Here is a 24160-nt window from a genome sequence, read left to right on the forward strand (position 1 = left end):
TCCTTTTCTTCCCAACTCCTCAGGAGTGTCCCAAGCATCAGTCCTTTGTAGTCTTCTCTTCTCCACCTATAGTCATTCCCTTGGTATTTACTGTTCAGTATCATGCACATACTGATAACTCCCAAATGTTTACCTCCTACTGAAATCAAATGTTTACCTCCTACTGAAATCCATACTTCTATGTACCTTTGCTTTACTGGAGTCTCGAATATCTGCCCCACTGTTAACACATCTACAAGTGACCTCCTGGCCTTCCCCTCTAAACTTGCTTCACTCATCCTGCCTTGACTCCTGGTATGCATCCAGCCAGTTGTTCAAGCCAAAAACATAGCAGTCTCGTTTTTTCTAGCACCTATATCCAACTCATCAGGAAATCCTGCTCTTCCCACTTTCAAAATATATCCTGAAACTGACCACCTCCGCCGTCACACTGCTCTAAGCCACCATAATCTTTTGCCTGGATTACACCAACAGTCTCCCAATCTATCTCACCATTCACAATAGAGCATCTAGAGTGATCTTTTTAAAACAGAAGTCAAAACATGCTTGCAATTATCAAAAGCTTCTTGTTTTACTCACAGTAAAAGTCACAGTCCTTATGCTGACCTAGAAGGCTATACCTCTCTGGCCTCATCTCTTATACTCCTCTCTCTCATCCAGTCGGCTCTGGCCAGACTCGCCTCTTTGCTTTTCCTCAACATGTCAGTCACCCTCTTGACTTAAGGCCTTTGCACTCACTGCTCCCTTTGACAGGCTCTCTCCTTCCCTTAACTGTTGAAGTCTGTTCAAAAGTCAAAGTCTCGGCCGGGAGCAGTGGTTCATGCCTGTAATCCCAGCACTTTGGGAGGCCGAGGCGGGTGGATCATGAGGTCAGGAGTTCAAGACCAGCCTGGCCAACATGGTAAAATCTTATCTCTACTAAAAATACAAAACAATTAGCTGGGCCTGGTGGTGCGCACCTGTAATCCCAGCTACTGGGGAGGCTGAGGCAGGAGAATGGCTTGAACTCAGGAAGTGGAGGTTGCAGTGAGCTGAGATGGTGCCACTGCAGTCCAGCCTGGGTGACAGAGCAAGACTCTGTCAAAAAAAAAAAAAATCAAAGTCTCAAGCAGGCTCGTCCTTATTACCCCATTTTTACTTACAGTTTGACTCTAATATACACTCGCAATCTCCCTAACCAAGATCTACTTTTTTCTTGGTATTTATAACTGTTTATTGTTTGTCTCTCCTATCCCAGGAATTTTTCTTTTTTATTCTCTGATGTATATCGGCACCCAGAACAATACACAGTACAATGATAGTACTCAAATATTTGTCAAATGAATGAAAATACTTTTTAAGTAGCTGTGTAATTCATATGTAAAAAGTGTTATAAAGAAAATATCCACAATACTGTAAGAGAGTAATGAGGAGATCCTGACCTAGTCTTGGGATCTTGTAAAGTTTCCTAAGGAACACCTGAGAGCTGAAGGATGAAGAGGAGTTAGAGTGGGCAAAGTGCAACCATAAAAAGGGAGGACAAAGATGATCTCACAGATATGTTTTCGGCCAACTAAAATACAGAGAATGACACGTGGGAGTTGAGAATCTGAAACTGCCCTGCACACTGCCCACACACCACTGCAAAGTCTTTGTGAACTCTAAGGTGTTCAAATACCTACCCTGAAGACAGCTGGTCCACATCTGGTATCTCTCCTTCTTCCTCTCCCATCCACTCTTTTTATTTTAATTAATTTAAAAATATTTCAGACATACAAGATCCCTTTACCTCATAAAAGCAGCCTAATCTGGCTTCTTTTTCTAGCCCTCCATTGAAACAACTTATCAAGACTACCAACAAATTCTAAGTTACCAACTCTAAAGAACACATTTCTGTCCTCATCTTCCTGGAACTCTCAGAAGCATTCAAAGCAAGGGCTCAATCCCTCCTAGACACTTGTTTTCTCTTGACTATTATGACATCACACTCTCGTGTTTTTAGTTCTCGCTCTCCAATTGCACTTTCTCTGTTTCCTTCACGGGTTCTTCCTTCTAAATTAGACCTCCGGGTCTAAATTAGACCAGTGACCAGGTGATCAGTTCTAACCTTTTTCTCTTTTCCATCTAAACTCTCTAATCTACTACATGGTTTAAAATACAATGGAAATGCTGATGAATTTCTAGGCCTGCCCTCTGCTCTGATTTCAGGACTCATACATCCAACTGCCCATCTGGCATCTCTATTTAGATGTCTAACAGGCAACTCACACTTATTTTATCAAAAAAATTTCTTGATTTCCTCTTCTTCAATCTCACCCATCATCTGGTGACTCTGATGAGAGATGAGTCTTCTCTGTCTCATTAAATGGCACTGCCAAACACCAGAGCTCAAGTGGCTCAAGCCAAACACCAGAGCTCTCCTTTTTCTCCTCCTGATCTTCATTTCCCACAACCAAGTCAACAGCAGGTCCTAATTGTTCTCGTGCAAAAGTATTTCTTGAGTCTAACCATTTCACCCCATTTCCAATCTAGTTTGCAACAGCCTCTAGTTAGCTTTCTTCCACCTCCTTTGTCTATTTTCAAGAGAGCACCAGGGTGATCTTGACAAAATATCCACAAATCATGGCATTAATCTGCTTTAAATCTTTCAATAAATTTACCATTATACTTCTCACTTTGACTGTAAGGTGAGACGGGCCCTCCTGTCGTAAACTATCATAAAATTAAACAAAATGCATGAAATAACTGTTTTCAGATCCTGGATAACAAGCAATACAGGACTATGATCCTTGAGAGAAAATAAACAAGGTGATGGCCCAGATATGTCTAGTATGGGGCGTAGGGAGGGGAAGCCCAAACAAAGAACAGCAGTCTTGCAAAGCTCCAAAGACAGTTCAATGAGTAAGGTTCCCATTAATCTGTGAAAATTTGCAGAGCAAAATACCAGAGGTCTGGGCACCATGGCTCATGCCTGTAATCCCAGCACTCTGGGAAGCCAAGGCGGGCAGATCACTTGAGGCCAGGAGTTTGAGACCAGCCTGGCAAACATGGCAAAACCCTGTCTCTTCCAAAAATACAAAAGGTAGCTGAGCACGGTGGTGGGCACCTGCAATCCCGGCTACTCAGGAGGCTGAGGAAGGAGAATCGCTTGAACCTGGGGGGCAGAGGTTGCAGTCAGCCGAGATCGCGACACTGCACTCCAGCCTGGGCAACAGAGTGAGACTCTGTCTCAGAAAAAAAATAAAATAAAATAAAAATTAAAACAAAACACAGAGAAGGAAGCTCACCAGAAAAGCAGCACTGTCTAACCTGACAAGGGTCCCCCAGATACTAAGCTGTGCACGTATAGGGCAAGCCCCACAAGGTAAGATCAAGAGCTAGTGGAGAAAGAGCAACTATCAGAGAGCCATGAGTTAAGCAACTACCTGAACCCCATAGGGCTGGGAAAAATTCAAGTTCCAAATAGTGGGGAGAACAGCAGCGGCATTTCGTAGAGACACTAAAAGGTCAAGCCTTAGGAGTAGAGCTGATGTGGCCTAGAGAAAAAGCTATTCTAAACCAACCCTGACACAGTTTAAAAGCAAGTCTTGAAAGGATCAAGTTAATCCCCAAGTAAATTAACTCTTGCTAGACAAAACAACCCTTCATTAAGGAAGATACCAAAATCCAGATACTCAATCACCTAGTGTCCATAATGTCCATCATACAACAAATTCTATACACACAAAGTAGGAAAATACAACCTATAACCAGGAGACAAGTCATTCCACTGAAATAAACATGGATATTACAAAGATGATGGAATTGTCATTCCAGCTAATAAGCCAAGAAATGCTCGAACTGCATGAGAAAAAAAAAGGAGAAATTAAGGGCAAATCTGTAATTAAGAGATTTAAAGCATATTTTCGAAAAACAGACAAAACAAAGCCATAATTCTTAGGGATGATATCTAAGAATGATATTAATTTAACATATAATACAATATAACAATACTATGATATTAACGATCAGATGTGATAAATATAATAAGCAAAGGCATGATAACTACAAAACCCAGAATACTGGTTACTTTTAGAGGGAAGGGAGAGTTCCTGCAGGGCTTCTGGGTAGCTGTGAAAGTTCTATTTCTAGACCTATTTAGTGGTTATGAGGGTGCTTACTTTATAATTTACTTAACTATACACCTGTTTTACTCTATTTTCTACATGTATTCTATATTGTATCAAAAAAGAGTTTTTAAAATCTCTTAAAATTATTTGTTTTCCTCCATCCCAACACCTAACACATTAATTAGTTTAGGCCATAATAATCTCTCGCCTGCCTTAAAACGACACACTCATCAGCCTCCTCCCAGCCTACAGTTTGTCCACGTTGAATCTGTCCTGCACACTACAAGGTGATCAACTGAGCACACAGTAGGCATTTAATAGTATCTGTTCAATAAATGAGTGTCAAACTTTAAATTGAGTAAAAATAAAATGAACTCTGCTAACTGTAAACAATCTTCATTTATTAACAAAATTTTATAACCTATATTTTACAACATTTTTATTTGGTATTTCTATATCTACTTGAAAATATTAAAACTGCATTTTTAAAAAATAACACACAACTTAGATTTTCAACTCATTTCATCTGATTTCTCCTCTTTAGCATTTTACCTAATTCCAAATCGGTAACTCCAAACTGATTCACTTTCAGGTGAAACTACTGTAATTTCATTTTTATGCCCTAGCAAGCACACAAGCAAAATATAAAGAAAACAGAAAAATCCATTTGAATAAAAAGTCCTGACTGGGTGCGGTGGCTCATGCCTGTAATCCAAACACTTTGGGAGGCCAAGGCAGGCAGATCACTTGAGCTCAGTAGTTCGAGACCAACCTGGGCAACATGGCGAAACCCCATCTCTATGAAAAATACATAAAACTAGCTGGGTATGGTGGGGCTCATGTGTAGTCCCAGCTACTTGTGGGGGCTGAGGCAGGAGGACTGCTTGAGCCTGGGAGGTGGAGGCTGCAGTGAGCCAAGATCATGCCACTGCACTCTAGGTGACAAAGTCAGACCCTATCTCAAAAAAAAAAAAAAAAATCCTTCCCTGCATACAATAAAGAATTGGGGTGTATTTTAAACCCTTCATAGGCATAAAGCTTTTCTACAAAGACATTTTAAAACCCATTGCTCAAAACAAACTCCCATTCAGAAGCCTGCACCTTACAGTTCACTATGAACACATCTTCCAGTCAGTGAGCTGATGAGCTCCCCTTTCCCACCAAGCACATCAAGCCTATGCCTCCCGCATTGTCAATAAAGAGAGAAGACTGGAAATACAAGTACTATTAAAAGAAGTGTAAGAAGTAGAATATGCTATCTGGTCACTTTATTTCACTCCTTTTGGGCTGAAAATTTTCATTCAAAAAAATCAGAGGTAGAGTTATCTGAATCTTGTTGTACTCTATTTGTCTTTTTTTGTCTTAGTCCGTTTAATGTTGCTATAATATACTTTCAACTGTGGTAGACTATAGGAAATATGTTCATTTTCTCTCATTAATTAACTAAAGAATAATGACTAATTTACAGTTAGAAAACAAACAAGTTAGAAACGAATTTTTTTTTTTTTTTTTTTGGTGCAGTGGCACCATCTCGGCTCAGTGCAACCTCCGCCTCCTGAGTAGTTCAAGCAATTCTCCTGCCTCAGCCTCCCAAGTAGCTTGGACCACAGGCATGCACCACCATGCACCTGGCTAATTTTTGTATTTTTAGTAGAGATGGCGTTTCAGCATGTTGGCCAGGCTGATCTTGAACTCCTGACCTCAAGTGATCTGCCTGCCTCAGCTTCCCAAAGTGCTGGGATTACAGGCATGAGCCACCACGCCTGAAAAACAAAATTCAGTAATTCTCCTTTTCCCTAGTTGTTTCTTTGTAAAAGTAAGTCAACTTTTACTTGCACACCTGAGAGAAAGAAGTATGTGTGATTAAAAAGGGGAACATCACACTCCGGGGACTGTTGTGGGGTTGGGGGAGGGGGGAGGGACAGCATTAGGAGATATACCTAATGCTAAATGACGAGTTAATGAGTGCAGCAAACCAACATGGCACATGGATACATATGTAACAAACCTGCACATTGTGCACATGTAACCCAAAACCTAAAGTATAATAATAAAATAAAAGAAAAAGAAAAAAAAAAGAAAAAGTAAAACTTATGTCTGAAAATGTCTTTTCAAGTTTCAAATCTTAGCCCTCAGCACCCTTTGTTCAAGGGTAGAAGCTCCACATTGTTCGTGAAGTCCCTTCACAGATTCAGTCCTCCACACAAGTTCTGAATTTATCATACTCACAACACAGCGGAGACAGAAATAAAAAAGAAAGGAGGGTAAATGGAAAGAACTGTCACCACTTTTTCATATCTTAACTTGCCCAGTGTCACGCACCATTGTACCTGAACCCACTACCTTCTCTGGTAATAGCACTGTGCTGAGACAGTGTCACCTTGTCAAAATGGAAATGAAGGACAAATGATGTAATTTAAAAAGGAGAGGAAGGGCCAGGCACAATGGCTCACGTCTGTAATCCTAGCATTTGGGAAGCCAAGACCAGCGGATCACTTGAGGTCAGGAGTTTGAGACCAGCCTGGACAACTCAGTGAAACCTCATTTCTACTAAAAATACAAAATTAGCCAGGCGTGGTGGCACATGTCTGTAATCCCAGCTACTTGGGAGGCTGAGGCAGGAGAATAACTCGAACCCAGGAGGCGGAGGTTGCAGTGAGCCAAGATCACACCACCGCACTCCAGCCTGGGCGATAGAGCAAGACTCTGTCGCAAAAAAAAAAAAGAAAAAAAAAGGAGAAATAACTTTAATAAGGTATGCAACTGTTCTCATTTTCCAAAATTGCTACAAAAGATAAACTAAGAATTTCTTTTTCTTTTTTGGCCGGGCATGGTGGCTCATGCCTGTAGTCCCAGCACTTTGGGAGGCCGAGCCGGGAGGATCACTTGAGGTCAGGAGTTTGAGACCGGCCTGGCCAACATGGTGAAACCTCATTTCTACTAAAAATACAAAAATTAGCCGGGCGTGGTGGCAGGCACCTGTAGTCCCCGCTACTCAGGAGGCTGAGGCAGGAGAATTGCTTAAACCCGGGAGGCGGAGGTTGCAGTGACTCCAGCCTGGGAGACAGAGCCAGACTCTGTCTCCAAAAAAAAAAAAAAAAAAAAAAAAAAAAAAAAAAAAATTCCTTTTAAATTCCTATTTGTTTTCTATTTTTTTCTCTATCTATCTATCTATCTATCTATCTAATCTATATGTTTCTTTTTTTCTCCAATCTCCTCTGTTCATACCTTCTAACTGCCAATAATACTGACAAGCAGTCCTCAGATATGCTAGATTCGGAATTCCCTAGCCTAGAACATATTCAAATATTAGCACTTTTAACCTCAAAAATTTTTGCAAACCTAACATGATAGCAGTTGTTGATTTAAAATAGAGACAAAAAATCTAGCAGGCTGCAATAATGTTTTAAAACAAAGTTGTATTTTATTAATCACAATAGCATCTACCAGCATTTAAATAAGTAGGAGCACATACTGAAATATATTATTTAGTTGGCCTATAGACAATGTTTGGTATGCATATGGATTGAAGACCCAAAAATTCCACAGCCAACTTAGGTATCCTCTGCTAGCGGACTGAAAACCAAAGTTGGGGCCTCAAATGTTGGTGTATAACAGAATCACCTGTCAAGCCCCCAGCACTAACCAAGTCTTGCCTGTAATTCAGCATTTGTCCAATAGATGTCCCCACTCTTCTATCAATCAAATGAAAGGAGCTACAGCAAAATAATACAAAATCTAAGAATAAGCAGTCACACAACAATGTGATTTGAGTACAAACAGAAAATACAATGCTTAATTGAAATCTTACTTTTTGTCTTTTGGCTTTTGGGGGGGAGAATTATTTACCTGCTATCTACAAAATCATGTTCATAAAGAAAATGTAAAACTAATTACAAATGTTACTATTAATAGCTACAAATGCCATTTTAATGCTACTTTATTTCATCAAATCTAAGATGCCACTGATTCTAAGACACACCACTGTTGTACGTGCTGAAAAGAAATAGTGGAAATGCCTCCAAATACATCATGACACAAAACTTTATCATTTAGGGTTTTCTTTGTTTTTGAGGCAGAGTGTCACTCTGTTGCCCAGGCTGGAGTGCAGTGGTGCAACCCTGGCTCACTGCAACCTCCGCCTCCTGGGTTGAAGTGATTATCATGTGTCAGCCTCCCAAAGAGCTGGGATTACAGGCGTGCACCATCACACCCAGCTAATTTTTGTATTTTTAGTAGAGACAGGGTTTTGCCATATTGCCCAGGCTGGTCTCAAACTCCTGGCCTTAGGTGATCCGCCCACCTTGGCCTCTCAAAAGTGCTGGGATTACAGGCATGAGCCATTGCACTCAGCCTAGAATTTTTACTTAATACTGATTGCAAGAGTTAGATTTTTTTAACTAATTTAAACAGAGTTTAATCACATATCATCAGAAACTTTTCATAACTTTCTCCATACCCAGTAATTTTGTTTCAATGCTGATTCACAGAATATTTATGCAGAAACACTGAACAACAAAGTTAACATGGGAAATGCCAACACAATGCTCATACCTCAGCTGAAATGATGACAAAATGAATGGACATGATTATATTTGTGAATACACAGGCAAATAAATATACCAGGACTGCTGCTTTGCTGATAGAGACTGTTAACATGACACCAAGTGTTAACACTTAACTCAATTTCATTGTTAAACCAGGGAAAGCTGTGACCTTTAGAACTGATTAAATGCGGGCCAGGTGCGGTGGCTCACGCCTGTAATCCCAGCACTTTGGGAGGCCGAGGCAGGCGGATCACGAGGTCAGGAGTTCGAGACCAGCCTGACCAACATGGTGAAACCCGTCTCTACTAAAAATACAAAAATTAGCCGGGCCTGGTGGCACACACCTGTAATCCCACCTACTCGGGAGGCTGAGGCAGGAGAATCGCTTGAACCCAGGAGGCAGAGGTTGCAGTCAGCCGAGATTGCACCATTGCACTCCAGCCTGGGCAACAGAGCGAGACTCCATCTCAAAAAAAGAATTGATTGGCCGGGCGCAGTGGCTCATGCCTGTAATCCCAGCACTTTGAGAGGCCGAGGCGGGCAGATCACGAGGTCAGGAGTTCGAGGCCAGCCCGACCAACTGGCGAAACCCGTCTCTACTAAAAATACAAAAATTAGCCGGGCCTGGTGGTACGCACCTGTAATCTCAGCTACTCGGGAGGCTGAGGCAGGAGAATTGCTTGAACCTGGGAGGCAGAGGTTGCAGTCAGCCGAGATTGCACCATTGCACTCCAGCCTGGGCAACAGAGCGAGACTCCATCTCCAAAAAAGAACTGATTAAATGCCAGTTTTTTTTAAAGATGGACAATAATTCAATAACTAATGAAATTTTTGGATACCCTAGCATTGCCAGCCCATAATTCTTTGTGCTTCTTGATATGCTAGTGATATTCTGTACATCTCCAGCAATCATTTCAAGTCCCCATTCCCCTAACCTAGATTACAGCAGTTAAATTCCTTACTATACTCCCTTGTTCACTCTTCTCTCCTTCCTCCATTTATTCTCAGCACAACCAGAGTAAATTTTAAAAGCTAAATCAGATTGTGTCACTCCCTTGATTCAACAGTGGAATGGTTCTCTCTCCCATTTTTAATAAAATTGTTGCATCATCTGCAAGGATCATAAAGGCAGGTACTTTTTCCTCAAAGACAGCATGGATTTGTTTGCTGCTATATCCTTAGTGCTGTGCACATGGTTGGTGTCCAATAAATATGTGATGAATCTGACTCTGGCTACCTCTCCAATTTCGCATCTCATTAAGTCTTCCCCTTATACAGTACATTCTTGCCCTCCAGCCTCCCTCCTGTTTCCTCAAAACTCCTTCCTATGAGGTCTTTAAAACTGTTAACGCTTCTTCATGAAATGATTTTACTTGGCAAAGCTGGCTTCTTCTCTTCAGATCTCCACTGAAAGGGCACATCCTAAAGGACACTTACCCTGTTACAAAATCCCCTTCCCAACTTAATTAGCACTCCACCCAGAAAGTCTTACTCAACAGTGCTGATGCACAGTACTCTATCCTTGTAAGAGAAAAAAAGAAACAGAAATAATGAAGGAATGTATAAATGATAAAAATGGGGCTGGGTGCACTAGCTTACGCCTGTAATCCCAGCACTCTGGGAGGCAGAGGAAGGTGGATCACCTGAGGTCAGGAGTTCGAGACCAGCCTAGCCAACATGGCGAAACCCTGTCTCTACCAAAAATACCAATTTTAGCTTGTGCATGCCTGTTGTCCCAGCTACTCAGGAAGCCGAGGCAGGAGAATAGCTTGAACCCAGGAGGCAGAGGTTGCAGTGAGACAAGATTGCGCCACTGCCCTCCAGCCTGGGACAGAGCAAAACTCTATCTCAAATAATAATAATAACAATAATAATAATGGGCCAGGCATAGGCATACTGCCTGTAATCTCAGCACTTTCAGAAGCCAAGGAGGGAAGATTGCTTGAGGCCAGGAGTTCAAGACCAGCCTAGGCAACATAGGGAGACTCTGTCTCTACAAAACATTTTTTTTAATTTAAAAATTAACAATGCATGGTGGCATGCACCTGTAGACCTACCTACTAGGGAGGCTAAGGCAGAAGGCTCGCCTAAGCCCAGGATTTCAAGGCCGCAGTGAGCCATGATCATGCCACTGCACTCCAGCCTAAGTGACAGAGTGAGACCCTATCTCTAAAAATAAAAATAATAAAAATTTAAAATTAAAAAAATGACTGGAAGCATATACATAAGTTAATAATTATTACTAGGTAACAATACCTTGAGTTATAAGTTTTTGTTAATCTATTTTCTAATTTTACTACAATGGATTTCCAGGGAAATAACATCATGTTTTTAAAAAACAATGATGTTCTACTTCAAAAATAAAAATTCCCTCACTGTTTAAAATAAAGATTTCAGACTTTTTACAAAAGGAAAAATTATAGAACAACCTACAAATTTAGAAGTATTTTTTTTTAATTATTATTTTGCTGCTTTGGGAATATGCCATTTTTTTAACCTCCTTCCTCACATTTCATTTAAAAAGGAATTATTCAGACTCATACTAACACAGATTGGGGATTTATTTTCCCCTGCCCAAAAGTGAAAATTACCTGAAGTCCGACTATATATAGAAAGTTATTATGGCTATTAATTTTTTAATTCAATATAAGATGATTTCCTTTATGCCTTCTTAAAATGATACATTATTTAGAAAAGTAAAAAATTATCAGTAGTCACCTAGGTCAGCTAAAAATAAGTAACACTGTGTCTCTACATCACTCTCTCCAGCTATGCCTCCATGGCAGCCAATGATTTTTATCACGTATCTTTTACAGCAAGGCAACAGTTTCCATGGAAACCACAGGGCAAATATCCATTATTGCTGCCAAGGACTTTTATAAGCACATATAAGCTGAGATAACCGCTTACCCTCTTTTATTAATATTTTTAAATTGAGCAATGGTTAGCTACTCTGATTCTGGTTTTGTTGTGTTTGTTGTCTCTATGAACAGATCTAGAGATGAGTGAAAAATCAAGTAATTTTTGTACCCCTTTAGCAACAAATGAACTCTCAAAATCAGAGGAGCAGGAGAGAAAAGACCCAGAAAGTCACTGAGCCAGCATACATACCAATGTCATCCCATACAACAGGGCAAATCAGAATAGAAATCAGTGACGCACTTAAATACAAAAGATGAAATTCTCTTCCACTAGCACAGCAGAGCACGTAGATTCCTTGGGGCCAAGATGCTGATTAATCAGGGAAAAAAAAGATAATCAATAAATCATAAAACTAAAAAAGTAGTCACATACCTCTCTCAACATATTGTTCTCTTTTTCCTTCTGCTCCAAAAGGCTTTCTAGGTGATGAACGTGCATCTCTGCCTCTGCCAGTCGTCTTGTTCTCTCATGGTCTTCCTCAGTAGCCTTGGCAGAAAGTCCTTTGCTCTGCAGCATTTCCAGAAGCTTCTTAATGGATTCATCCCGAGCATTTAGGGTCTGCTTTTGAGTCTCAATACGCAGCTCCATTTCCTCCAATGTCTTTCGAAGAAGAAACAGCTCTTTGGCCTGCCGCTCATGCTCAGCATGAAGCCTCTGAAAGTTCTCCTCTGTCAGCTCTGCTACACAAGGTTCGCCAGTCCTACTGCTACTATCCTGCTGAAACAGCTGATTCAGGTCCCTCTGGATCCGCAATTCATCCTGGAGAGCCTGGATCGTCATCTGCATGTGCTAGAACCAAGACAAAAAGAAAACCCCAAATCAGCTTTCCTCCTCAAGCAGCAAATCAGAGCAGCCTGCAGGAATCAAAAATAGCTACAAGGAATCTGCATCTAGCAAATTAGGATTCACCTTATTCTGTTTTACAGGTCCTTAAAAAATGATTGAGATAATATGCAAAATGTCAGTAATTTAACTTCAGTTTATTCCCAACAGGAAGCAAAATAAGTATGGCACTCACTCCTCACTTTGCATAAACTATAATAAAGACACTGTTCAAAATTAATAGAAGATATTACACAGAAACTAAAGTTGAGGGAATATGGGAAATGGGAAATCTACAGGAATATGAATACACTCATTCAAAAAATTTCATCAAAACGGCCGGGCGTGGTGGCTCACGCCTGTAATTCCAGCACTTTGGGAGGCCGAGGTGGGCGAATCAGCTGAGGTCAGGAGTTCAAGACCAGTCTGACCAATATGATGAAACCCTGTCTCTACTAAAATACAAAAGTTAGCTGGACGTGGTGGCATGTGCCTGTAATCTGAGCTACTTGGGAGGCTGAGACAGGAGAGTCGCTTGAACCTGAGAGGTGGGGGCTGCAGTGAGCCAAGATCGCACCCATTGCACTCCAGCCTGGGCAACAAGAGTGAAACTCTGTCTAAAAAAAAAAAAAGAAAAAGAAAAAAAATTCATCAAAAAATACAAAGGATGGCCAGGCGCGGGGGCTCACACCTGTAATCCCAGCACTTTGGGAGGCCGAGGTAGGCGGATCACCAGGAGTTCAAGACCAGCCTGGCCAACGTGATAAAACCACATCTCTACTAAAAATAAAAAAATTGGCCAGGCACAATGGTTCACGCCTGTAATCCTAGCACTTTGGGAGGCCAAGTCAGGCACATCACGAGGTCAGGAGTTCAAGACCAGCCTGGCCAACATGGTAAAACCCCGTCTCTACTAAAAATAGAAAAATTAGCCAGGCATGGTGGCATGAATCTATAATCCTATCTACTCAGGAGGCTGAGGCAGGAGAATGGCTTGAACTGGGAGGTGGAGTTTGCAGTAAGCCAAGATCACACCACTTGCACTCCAGCCTGGGTGACAGAGCAAGGCTCCTTGTCAAAACAAACAAACAAAACCAAAAGACAGCGAAATACAAAATGACTTTTAAGTATTATAAACATTAAATAATAAATATTAACATTTAACAAGTAGTTTGTATATGCCAGATTGTGGCACACATTTTTTATGTTATTTAATCTTCATTATGACACATGGACTCTTTTTTTATCTTACTGTAGTAAAAACCCTTAACATGACACCAACTTTCCTAACAACTTTTCAGTGTGCAATGCATTACTGCTGACTACAGGTACAATGTTGTACATCAAATCTCTAGAGCTTATTCATCTCAACCAAAAGTTTATATTCCTGCTGATGAGTAACTCTCCATTTCCCCCCACCCCTGGCAACTACCATTACATGCTTTGATTCTGTGAATTTGACTATTTTAGGTACCCAACACATGTACTATTCTTTAATTTTATAGATGAGGGTGCGAGGCTTAGAGAGGTTTAAGCACTTGTCCAAGATCACAGAGTAAGTGATAGAGCTGGCATTCAAAGCAATCCTTGCAGCCCACTAAAACTAGAACCAAGAAAAAAAAGAAAACTCCAAATCAGCTTTCCTCCTCTAGTAGCAAAAACAGAGCAGACTGCAGAAATCAAAACTAGTAATGCCCAAAGATAATAATATAGCAAAGTTTTTTTAATTAGAATATGCAAAGCTTTGTATACAGGGGACGATAACAACATGGGTCACTAATTAAAGGTATTAATGCAGATGAACTACTAAAAATGTTTGAGAGGGCGTATCCTTAACTTGTATCCCTAAAGAAGGTATATGAACCTTTAATCTGAATGGTTACGTAAATTCCAGCACATTATACAATGAATTCCAAAAGGCTGTTACATCAAAAATCTTCTTTTTAGGAATGAAGAAGCAACAATAAAAGATCATTCCTTGTATTCAAGGCCTAGCAGTGTACCATACTGGGAAGAACACTAAACTGTGATGAGAAAACACGAGTTTTAGTTCTGGCTCTCACATTGACTAGTTATGACATTTAGACATGTCACCATCTTTCTGGGTTTCAGATTCCTCATACTTTAAATGAGGGTATAAATACCTGTATTATCCATTGAAAAAATCTTTTTTTTTTTTTTTTTGGAAACAAGGTGCCTGCTCTATTAGTTCGTTTTCACGCTGCTGATAAAGACATACCCAAAACTGGAAACAAAAAGAGGTTTAACTGGACTTACAGTTCCACATGGCTGAGGAAGCCTCAGAATCACGGCGTGAGGCAAAAGGCACTTCTTACATGGCGGCAACAAGAGAAAATCAGGAAGAAGCAAAAGCGGAAGCCCCTGATAAACCCATCAGATCTCGTGAGACTTATTCACTATCACGAGAATAGCATGGGAAAGACAGGCCCCCCATGATTCAATTACCTCCTCCTATGGCCCTCCCACAACATGTGGGAATTCTGAGAGATACAATTCCAGTTGAGATTTGAATGGAGGCACAGCCAAACCATATCACCTGCTAATGATTTTCAGCCTTAAAAAGGAAAGAAATTCTTACACATGCTACAACACGGATGAACCTTCAAGGCATTGTGCTAAGTGAAATAAGCCAATCACAAAAAGACAAACCCTGTATGTATCCATTGACATGAGGTATCCAGAGCAGTCAAACTGATAAAGAAGGAAATAGAACAGTGGTTGCCAGGACGTAGGAGGGGGACAGAATGAGGAGTTACTGTTTAATGGGTATAGAGTTTCAGTCTATCAGGATGAAGAGAGTTCTGGAGATAGATGGGATATACTGAATGCCACTAAACTGTACACTTCAAAATGGTTAAGATGGTAAATTTTATGTTATATATATTTTACCATAATAAAAAAATTGGTTGGAGAGAAGATGTTGGTCATAAAATTCCACTTATGGATATTTTAGGTTGGTTCTCATTTTTCACTATTGTAAGAGGCACTTTCACATACATATCTTTACACATGAATCCACATTCTTCTTGGGAATTCTCAAAGATGGAATTGCTGGATCACAAAGTATGCACAATTGCAATTCTGATACATATTACAAATCATTTCTATATGTATCTTTGTATATCTACTTTTGTGACTCCTCTCTTCTTGTTCTTTGCCCACTTTGTTATTGAACATTTTTTCCTGATCCATTTTAAGAGCTCTTCATATTAGGAAAATAATCTTTCACCTGCTGTGTATGTTACAATATTTTTCCAACTCAGCCATTTTTCTTTTAACATTGTTTATGATGACTTTTAATAGATTTTTTTTTAATACAAAGACAATGACATTTTCCTTTATTATTTCCGGTTTGGGTATTATGCTTTTAGCAAGTAGTGAACTTTCAATTCTGGTAGTCTTCAAACACTTGAAAAACACTGCTATTTCTTTCAAAGAATAAACTCGCCAAAAAAAAAAAAAAAATCAGGAATTTAAATTCATGAATATAAATTTAAAAATGCATTTCACTACCAGCATCATCTTTTAAAGATTAACAGTTGCTGGAGTTCAAAAGACTCTCAATAAAAACGCTAATTCTCTGAAGCCTAGTTTCTTTCCCTTGGAAGTCAAAAAAAATCCCGACACTCCTGAGTGAATATATCCCAAAGGGAAATACCAGAAGTGAAATTCAACAGGGAAGCTGATTTCTAGGTAGGACTGTTCCTCCCTTTTTGACCATTCGTCATTAATTCATTCAAGTCAGGAGAAATATATGTTGGCTACAGCTAATAGTTTCACACACGCTTCGGCACATATGGCTAAATGTAGCATGGCAATTACTATTTTGGTAAAGAAAGAAAACGTTAACTGCTAGTGTGTCTGGTTCTTCAGCTCCGCCTGCACCCATTTTACTGTGGTATAAAAATAAAACAATGCTCTGACTGGCAGCCTACAAGCTATACAGCAGTTTCCTCCACTAAAATATAAACCAACATTTCCTCTTTTGGCTACAATCAGGCTAGCTTTATTTTATAAAAATTCCTGCCAACTCCTTTAGAAGAAGGAAAAAAGCAGACTACAAGCAAGGCTACTCTTTCTCCAGCATATTCATACAGAAGATAAAATGGGCATATTCACACATCACAGACGTCTCTAATGATCAACCAAAAACAGATACATTGAGTTTAAGGCAAGATCGAGTTGTAAGATAATACTAGAATGTCTATTTGGGAAGTCTCTTCCCGACACACTGCAAAATGATCTCACGCTCCAAATTTTATAGCAACACCCACTAGTCTACTTCTCACTCTAACACTCAGCTTGATTTTGAAAGGCTGGGAAAGTCTTTGTCTAAAATTTACTCCAGGGACTGTACTATTATTACACCAAGCTATATCTCAATGAAATGGTAGAATACTTTGAACAACAATAATGAAAATTCTTAACTGTCTGACAGGGCCTATGACTTTTATTACAACAATAATATATCTGCAAAAACAATGACAGATCACAACTACTACTCATACATTTTAGGTAAATATCAGAAGCTCTTATGAGGCAGAATTTCCAACAAATAAACTGTCATTAGTTTCTTAGAACAAGAGTACACTTTGATCCCATTTATTCTCATTCCTAAAAACAGAACTATGTAGTCTAGAGATATTTTTAGAGAAAAAAAATTATGGATACGTGAAATGGTCATGATTATAAACAAAATATATCACAGAGAACTCAGTACACTGTTTATCAAGAAGATCAGAGTCAGAGAAAACACCAGTATTGTACCCTTTTATAAATGTTAAATTAAGAACAATTTTTTCTTAAACATATAAATACATGTATTAAATAAACTTTATTAATGTAACATGCAAAAGAGTTTTAAATAATTCTTAAGTCAACCAAGTCAAGCTTCTGGTTTGGTTGGGCTATCTGATGTGCCCGTCTGTGCTGCCCAGGGCTGTATGCTTTTCCATAGAATAGCACTTATCAGACTGATCTGCAATTTAATTATTTGTATTTATCATCAATAAACTTTCTAGGACTTAGGACTGCCATCTTTTTACCCTGGGCACAGCACAGTACTTGACTACTGTAAGTCCTCAATAAATTTTTGATGAAAAACTGACAAAAATTAAATGTTGAGAAATTATGTTGAAAGTAAATGGCTACTGTATATTAGCTGCATTTCAAGTATCTGGGAAGTTATACCTCTTTCCTTAAAAAAATAATGCAGTGAATTACTCTTACTCTAAAAAAAACACTCGTGCCTATAATCTCAGCATTTTGGGAGGCCAAGACAGGCAAGATCACAAGGTCAGGAGGTCAAGATCAGCCTGGCCACCATGGTGAAACCCCATTTCTACCAAAAACACAAGAATTAGCCAGGCATGGTGGTGCGTGCCTGTAATCCCCGCTACTCAGGGGGCTGAGGCAAGAGAATCACTAGAACCCGGGAGGCAGAGGTTGCAGCGAGCTGAGATTCTGCCACTGCACTCCAGCCTGGGTGACAGAGTGAGACTCCATCTCCAAAAAAAAAATAGAAAAAGAAAAAAAAATCAGTTTTACACCAACCAATACAAATAATTCTTAAATCCAAACTGGCCAAAATACAAACCACAGTCCTAATAAAAATGTTAATTATATGCTCTAGGTTTATTCAATATTTGACCTGAAGCAAAAAGAAGCATTTTCAGATAATTAACAGTCAACAAGAATCTTTCATAGTTGTAGTACTATACAAAGCACAGCAAAAGTACAGGATAAAGTTCTTATCAAAAAATAAAGCTCACAAATGGGTAAAACATAAGAGTTATAACCTATTACAAATTTTAAATTAACAACAATATTCAAGAAAGACAAAAGGAACACAGATAAAGCACTTATTTTACATGCAATATATTCAAATGAAGCTTTTTTTTTTTTTTTTTTTGAGATGGAGTCTCGCTCTGTCGCCCAGGCTGGAGTGCAGTGGCGCAATCTCGGCTCACTGCAAGCTCCGCCTCCCAGGTTCACGCCATTCTCCTGCCTCAGCCTCTCCGAGTAGCTGGGACTACAGGCGCCCGCCACCACGCCCGGCTAATTTTTTGTATTTTTAGTAGAGACGGGGTTTCACCGTGGTCTCGATCTCCTGACCTCGTGATCCGCCCGCTTCGGCCTCCCAAAGTGCTGGGATTACAAGCGTGAGCCACCGCGCCCGGACTCAAATGAAGCTTAGAACCTATAAGATCACTATGAGCTAAACTCATAAAACTTTAATATATCTCTATGAAAACAAAGTACAGTTGGCCCTTGTACCACACAGGTTTGAACTTTGAGGGTCTGCTGACACATGGATTTTCTTCTGCCTCTGCCATCCCTGAGACAGCAATATCAACCCCTTTTCTTCTTCCTTTTCCTCAGCCTACTCAACACAAAAATGATGAGGATGAAGATCTTCGTGATGGTCCACTTCTACTTAATGAATAGTAAGTGTATTTTCTCTTCCTTGTGATTTTCTTTTTTTTTTTTCTTTTCCCCCTGAGACGGAGTCTTGCTCTGTCTCCAAGAGCTGGAGTGCAATGGTGCGATCTCAGCTCACTGCAACCTCCGCCTCCCGGGTTCAAGTGATTCTCCTGCCTCTGCCTCCCGAGTAGCTGGGATTACAGGTGAGCGCCACCACGCCCGGCTGTTTGTATTTTTAGTAGAGACGGGATTTCACCATATTGGCCAGGATGGTCTTGATCTCTTGACCACGTGATCCACCCGCCTCAGCCTCCCAACGAGCTGGGATTACAGGCATGAGGCACCAGACCCAGATAATTTTCTTAATAACATTTTCTTTTCTCTAGCTTGCTTTAAAGAATGCAGTATATACATAAAATACATGTTAACATATACAAAATATGTGTTAATCAACTATGTTATCAGGCCCCTGGTCAACAGTAGGCTAGTAATAGTTAAATTTGGGGGGAGTCAAAACTTATACACAGATATAACCCCACTTTGTACAAACGTCAACTGAATTCTAATTTCCATCATTTTAAAAGAAGAAACATTTTAAAAGAAGAAACTAATTTAATGAGTCTGAACCGCAGAGAATGAGACAGGGGAAGAGCCTCCAGGGTAATTTACTCCTTATTGTTAGTTTAGTATTCTTTGAGTTAATGACAGAGATTTATTTCCTGTACAGCAAAGCACACTGAAAGCCCTCAAATATTAAACCAAATCAAAGTTTTCAGACTAATCTAAACACAAGCAGGAGACTCACCAAAATGCAAAACAGACCCACACTAGAACTCAAATGGATAGATTAAATTGTTTAACACTCTCGCCCATTATCTGGAGCTTACTAACCAAAGTTATTTTCCTCTAAAAAAAAGATGTCAGAGTCAAGAAAATGAACGAGCAATTACACTAGAATTCTAACAACTACTCTCTGCCTCTGAATCCAGGAAAAATAAGATCATCTATCTTTTTGCTCTGCGAATGCTGTACATAAATCTAAGTAGCAAGATAATCGCTGGGGAACATCAAAATTTGGACAACAGGTTTATTTCAGCAATAAACATAATCCATCTTTATGCTACCACAACCCAGAATAGAAGTTAAAGAATAAATGAAAATGTGGTCGGGTGCAGTGGCTCATGCCTGTAATCCCAGCACTTTGGGAGGCTGAAGTGGGTAGATGACTTGGGGTGGGGGAGTTTGAGACCAGTTTGACCAACATGGTGAAACCCCATCTCTAAAACTACAAACCTTAGCTGGACATGGTGGCATCCTATAATCTCAGCTATCTGGGAGGCTGAGGCAGGAAAATCACTTGCACCCAGGAGTTGGAGGATGCCAAGATCACACCACTGCACTCCAGCCTGGGTGACAGAGTAAAGCTCTGTCTCGGAAAAAAAAGAAAAAAGGAATAAACGAAAACACTATCAAAATGGGGAAGTCCTGCTGTCATAAAATCATTCTATATACACCACATAATGACGTTTCAGTCAATGAGAGACTGCATGTATCATGGTGGTCCCATAACATTACAATGGAGCTAAAAAATTCCTATCACAGGCCAGGCACGGTGGCTCACACCTGTAATCCCAGCACTTTGGAAGGCAGAGGTGGGCAGATCACGAGGTCAAGAGATCAAGACCATCCTGGCCATCATGGTGAAAGCCCGTCTCTACTAAAAATGCAAAAATTAGCTGGGTGTAGTGGTGCGCGTCTGTAATCCCCGCTACTCAGGAGGCTAAGGCAGGAGAATTCCTTACCCAGGAGGCGGAGGTTGCAGTGAGTGGAGATCACGCCACCGCACTCCAGCCTAGCGACACAGCAAGACTCCGTCTCGGGTGGGAGGGTGGGGAATTCCTATCACATTGTCATAGCCATCATAATGTTGTAACACACGCCTTACTCATGTGTTTGCAATGATGTTAGTGTAAATAAACCTACTGGGTTGCCAGTCATATGAAAGTGTGGTACATACACTTATATACAGTACATAATACTTGATAATGATAATAAATGACTACGTTACAGGTTTTTGTTGTTAGCTGTTTTTATTTCCAAGTCCTTTCTGTTTTGAGACAGAGTCTCGCTCTGTTGCCCAGGCTGGAATGCAGTGGTGTGATCTCGGCTCACTGCAACCTCCACCTTCAGGGTTCAAGCCATTCTTGTGCCTCAGCCTCCCAAGTGGCTGGGATTACAGGTGTACGCCACCACCCCCTGATTTTTGTATTTTTAGTAGAGATGGAGCTTCGCCATGCTGGCCAGGCTGGTGTCAATTCCTAACCTCAGGTTATCTGCCCACCTCAGTGCTGGATTCAGGTGTAAGCCACCTCATCTCTTAGACAGTAGCATTTTATTGTTCTTATATCTTGTGTATATTTTCCACACATTGCTGAAAAAAAATTTTTTTTTATTTTTTTTTTTTTGAGACAGAGTCTTGCTCTGTCGCTAGGCTGGAGTGCAGTGGCGTGATCTCGGCTCACTGCAACCTCCGCCTTCTGGGTTCAAGCGATTCTCCTGCCTCAGCCTCCCAAGTAGCTGGGACTACAGATGCGCAGCCACCATGCCTAGATAATTATTGTATTTTTAGTAGAGACGGGGTTTCACCATATTGGCCAGGATGGTCTCGATCTCTTGACCTCATGATCCACCCGCTTCAGCCTCCCAAAGTGCTGGGATTACAGGCATGAGCCACCTCGCCTGGCCTGAAAATTTATTTTTAAAGTATTTATTGGCTGGACACAGTGGCTCACGCCTGTAATCCCAGCACTTTGGGAGGTCGAGGCACGTGGATCATGTGAGGTCAGGAGTTAGAGACCAGCATAGCCAACATGGTAAAACCCCATCTCTACTAAAAATACAAAAATTAGCCGGGCATGGTGGTGCACGCCTGTAATCCCAGCTACTAGGGAAGCTGAGGCACGAGAACTGCCTGAACTCAAGAAGCAGAGGTTGCAGTGAGCCGAGATTGCACCACTGCACTCCAGCCAGGGTGACAGAGTGAGACTCTGTCACAAAAATAAAAGTAAAAATAAAAATTAAAGAAAAAACAGAAAGGACTTGGAAATAAGAACAACTAACAACAAAAATGAAAAAACTTGCATAGAGAAGACCACACATTTTTCTTGGAAGCAAAACACCATATTATAAATATAAACATTTGTACACAAACCCTTAATATTTTCCATGACAATCATCAGATAAGATGTGTCTGAGACTCTTTTGCATATGTGTTTGTAACGACATTAAGCAGATAAAAGAGCTCCTCAAGAAAACTAGCGAAGAAAATTTTTGAGAAATTAATGCAGAGAAAGGCAATCAATGTAGGTAGTAAACAGTACAAAAGATTACTTCATGTTTTCATATTTAAAAGGAAAATAAATTTGCTTTTCCTTCGTAAATTTTCCTCCATTTTTAAAAGGAAAATAAATTTGCTTTCCTGGTTATCTGCCAATTCTCTCACACAAACCCCAATAAATACGTTTGTTACCATTCTTTCCAGACAGACATTTAATTCCTGAATCCATACTGCAGAGCTTTTACACACCAAGTTATATTTGCAATTCAAACGCTTAGGTCTGTGATCACAAAAGCTTTCATATCACTTCAGCTGACTTTATACTTTTTTTTTTTTTTTTTTGAGACAGAGTCTTGCTCTGCTGCCCAGGCTGGAGTGGTAGCGGCACAACCTCGGCTCATTGCAACCTCTGCCTCCCAGGTTCAAGCGATTCTCATACCTCAGCCTCCCGAGCAGCTGAGATTACAGGTGCCCGCCACCAAGCCCAGCTAGTTTCTGTATTTTTAGTAGAGATGGGGTTTCGCCATGTTGGCCAGGCTGGTCTCAAACTCCTGACCTCAGGTGATCTGCCAGTCTCGGCCTCCCAAAGTGCTGGGATTACAGGTGTGAGCCACCGTGCCCAGCTTCAGACTTTATACTTTTAAGGGAAAGATGTGGATGGTTTATGTTAGGAAGCACTAATGATAAAATTTTAAATTTACAAATTAGACTTCAAAATTTTTAATTTCTGCTTATCAAAAGAGAACATTATATCTGTTAGGTAACAGGGGTACCTTAATGGCGCCGGTTCCGGGTTCTCCTCCCCTCCTTGACCGGGCAGTGTCTGAACCCGCCAAAGGAGGGCCAATCAGAAAGAAGCATCTCCCGCCTTCCCTTGGGCCCGCCCCACGTAGGCCCAAGGGATATAAAACCCAGCACACCAGCAGCTCTCTCTCTTCTCTTCTCCTCTCCTCTCCCCTCCCCTCCCCTCTCCTCTCTTCTCCTCTCTCTCTTCTCTTCCTTCTCCACTCGATACCTCCAATAAAGATCTCTTGACCATGACCAGTGTAGTCTGATCCTTGCCCGGCCTCTTTCAATATCATATGGAAGGAGTGATGAGGAAAAATTTTAAAAAGAAAGAGACCACTATAAAAATAAAATTGGCATGCCACATATAACTGTTAAAGGACTTGTATCCAGAATATATAAACTACTTCTACAACTCAATTAAAAAAAAAAAGCTTTTTAAAAGTGGGTAAAAGACTTAGATACTTCAAAAAGAAAAATACATTCCTGGGCAAGATGAACGTTCTTCTAAGGACAATAACCAATTGAACTAACTAACCAATAAGCACATGAAAAAGTGACTTGTATCTTTAGTAACTGGGGAAATGCAAATCAAAACTACAATAAGATACCACTACACACCCACTAGAATGGCTAAAATTTAGACAACTAACAATACCAAATGCTGGCAAGAATGTTAAGCAGCCAGAACCAACACTGAAAATTGGTCTGGTAGTTTCTCATAAAGTTAAGTATGCACCTACCCTAGGACCCAGGAATTCCACCCTTAGGTATTACCCCAAGAGAAATGAAAACATGTACCAATAAACACAACCATATAAAAATGTTTACAGTGGTTTTATCCATAAGAGCCAAAAACTGGAAACAACACAAATGTCCATCAACAGAAGACTGGATAAACTGATAGTACTGAGAGGTGATGGCATGCTGGCAGTCCTCACAGCCCTCGCTCGCTCTCGGTGCCTCCTCTGCCTGGGCTCCCACTTTGGCAGCACTTGAGGAGTCCTTCAGCCCACCCCTGCACTGTGGGAGCCCCTTTCTGGGCTGGCCAAGGCGGGAGCCAGCTCCCTCGGCTTGCGGGGAGGTGTGGAGGGAGAGGCAGGAGCCGGAACCGGGGCTGCACTCAGCACTTGTGGGCCAGCTGGAGTTCCGGGTGGGCGTGGGCTTGGTGGGCCCCACACTTGGAGCAGCCAGCTGGCCCTGCCCGCCCCGGG

General features: G+C 40.7%; 1 protein-coding gene across 10 annotated transcripts in view; it reads right to left on the reverse strand.

The window, feature by feature from the left end:
• The window catches only part of ERC1 (ELKS/RAB6-interacting/CAST family member 1), a 490329-nt gene that overhangs the window by 384232 nt on the left and 81937 nt on the right, over positions 1-24160 (reverse strand). For all 10 annotated transcript variants that reach the window (XM_055281162.2, XM_055281160.2, XM_055281164.2 and 7 more), the window contains exon 3: positions 11930-12346. In XM_055281162.2, coding sequence (XP_055137137.2) covers positions 11930-12346 — 417 coding nt within the window. The remainder of the gene's footprint in view (positions 1-11929; positions 12347-24160) is intronic.

The sequence above is a fragment of the Symphalangus syndactylus genome, chromosome 5, assembly GCF_028878055.3.
Source record: "Symphalangus syndactylus isolate Jambi chromosome 5, NHGRI_mSymSyn1-v2.1_pri, whole genome shotgun sequence".
NCBI classification, from domain to species: Eukaryota; Metazoa; Chordata; class Mammalia; order Primates; family Hylobatidae; genus Symphalangus; species Symphalangus syndactylus.